Consider the following 1,927-nt stretch of genomic DNA (forward strand, 5'->3'; position numbering starts at 1 on the left):
TAAAATTGTGCAAAATCAAAATTCATGTATAAAATTACACATTAGACCACAGTTTATGTATAGTTCTGAGATGAGATCTATCCTTATAAAATATAATAGTTAATTTTTGATAATTTAAAGGGACTAACTTAAAATTGTTTCATAATTAGAAATAATATATACAAATACCATACTTCGCAATTTAGTCCTTGTATATATATTGCAATTGCATTATTCAATTCTAGACTTAAAAACCCTAATTATAATCTTTTACTTCAGCCATGAAATTGTTTACAAATTCATCCTTATTCACTTCTCGATCAGCAACGAATGGCCATAAATAAGAAGAATCTTGGATGCTAAGCTCCTCCAATCTAAAAGCTGCTTTCTCTCTCAACTCCTTAAGCGCCGCCACATACTCCACCAGCTTCTCCACCGCTAAGTTCTCAATTAACTCGTCCAACCCAAACCCCGCATTAGTACGTCGCTCCACAACTTCGTTCTGCCTTCGCACCGAATCATTGCCGTGACTGGGTGATGACTCAGCTAGACGTCGATCGAGGACTATGTCAACATCATCGGTGGTGTATACTCTTCCGGATTTCGATATCGTGAGGACACCAACGTCGGCCCCGCACAACGTCGAAAGCTCTTTAGCTTTCTTGAACAACCCTTGTCTTCGTTTGGAGAAAGTTACTTGACGTTTGCTTTCCACTTCCAGTTTCTTGATTTCGATCCGTTGACGACCTCGGCTGCTTCTCGCTTTCTTCGCCTCGGTTGTGATCAGCATTGCGACGTCTTCCATGGCGACCGAGAAAAAAAGTCTTCTCCAAGGGAGACATATTGTTAGTTCAACAGTGAGCTTGATTGGGTTTTTATAGTTTACTCAATAACCTAACTTATACGACAAGAAACAACCATTGCTAATTGTTTGTCCTAAGAAACCGACTTGCAAGCTTACTATTTATTTTAATGCCCATTTAAAAAATTTTAAAAATAAAATAATAAAATTAACAGAAGGCTATTTTGGGCCAAAATTGGGCCGAACCTGTCCTACATATTTGCTACTCCATGTTTTGACCCCATTCTTTATAAAACTAACTTCAATTCTATTTATTTTAGAAAAATAAATTCGAATTTAACTTTTTATATAGTATAAATATATGTCGGATCAAAATATTGAATACCCAAACTTCAATACCCAAAAAGATTACATGAAGAATTGACAAGAACCAAATAATATTAAGGTTTTATCAATGATTTGAATCGACTAAATATTCACTCATATATAATTATGCGTTATAAAACTCGAATTTCAATACCCAAACTTCAAAATTTTTATTTTTTTATGAATAGTACTAAGATTTTATTGCTGATTTGAATGGGATAAAAATTTGAATGGACTTTTTGAACAAAGAATACATGCACGTAAAAAATGAATGAAATATTTCTCTTTTTTCCCTGTACAATTAAGTAAAAATAAATATGGATGACCAATGCCATATGCATTTATTTTGAATAAAAAATTTGATGTGAAACTTTTGACCAATGTGTTGTCATTTTTCTATGGTAGATAAAGTCTTCAAATTGTAATCAATGTCTCATGAAACCTACATATTGTAATAAGTTATTATTACTATATAATCATAAAAACAAATGGTGGATTAAGTTGTTAATATTATATATGAGCACGCACGATTTAATCAATTATTTAATTAACTCGGATTAGGTGACAATAATTATTGAAAGAAAAGAAGCATGGGGAAGATGCAAGGACCTTCTTTGGATACTACATTTACAACTTCCTTTACTACCACCATTCAATCTTTTCAATTTTGCATGTAAAGTTGTGCAAAAACCCCACTTCTTAAACTCCTCCCTCCATCCTTAGTTTCCAATTTCATTAGGGCGTCAATGTCCCATTGCCTATAGTGCTATAGGCTTTTTC

General features: G+C 33.3%; 1 protein-coding gene across 1 annotated transcript; it reads right to left on the reverse strand.

The window, feature by feature from the left end:
* Window positions 1-235: 235 nt before the first annotated feature.
* On the reverse strand, window positions 236-784 carry LOC107895739 (agamous-like MADS-box protein AGL62). The gene has a single exon (XM_016820972.2). It carries the CDS (start codon window positions 782-784, stop codon window positions 236-238), a length of 549 nt encoding a protein of 182 aa, XP_016676461.2.
* Between the last annotated feature and the right edge of the window lie 1,143 nt (window positions 785-1,927).

This window comes from Gossypium hirsutum, chromosome D10, assembly GCF_007990345.1.
Source record: "Gossypium hirsutum isolate 1008001.06 chromosome D10, Gossypium_hirsutum_v2.1, whole genome shotgun sequence".
Taxonomy (NCBI): domain Eukaryota; kingdom Viridiplantae; phylum Streptophyta; class Magnoliopsida; order Malvales; family Malvaceae; genus Gossypium; species Gossypium hirsutum.

What these genes read in the sequence shown, in the direction of transcription:
- LOC107895739 (XM_016820972.2), bottom strand. Translation starts at nt 784, where the DNA reads ATGGAAGACGTCGCAATGCTGATCACAACCGAGGCGAAGAAAGCGAGA.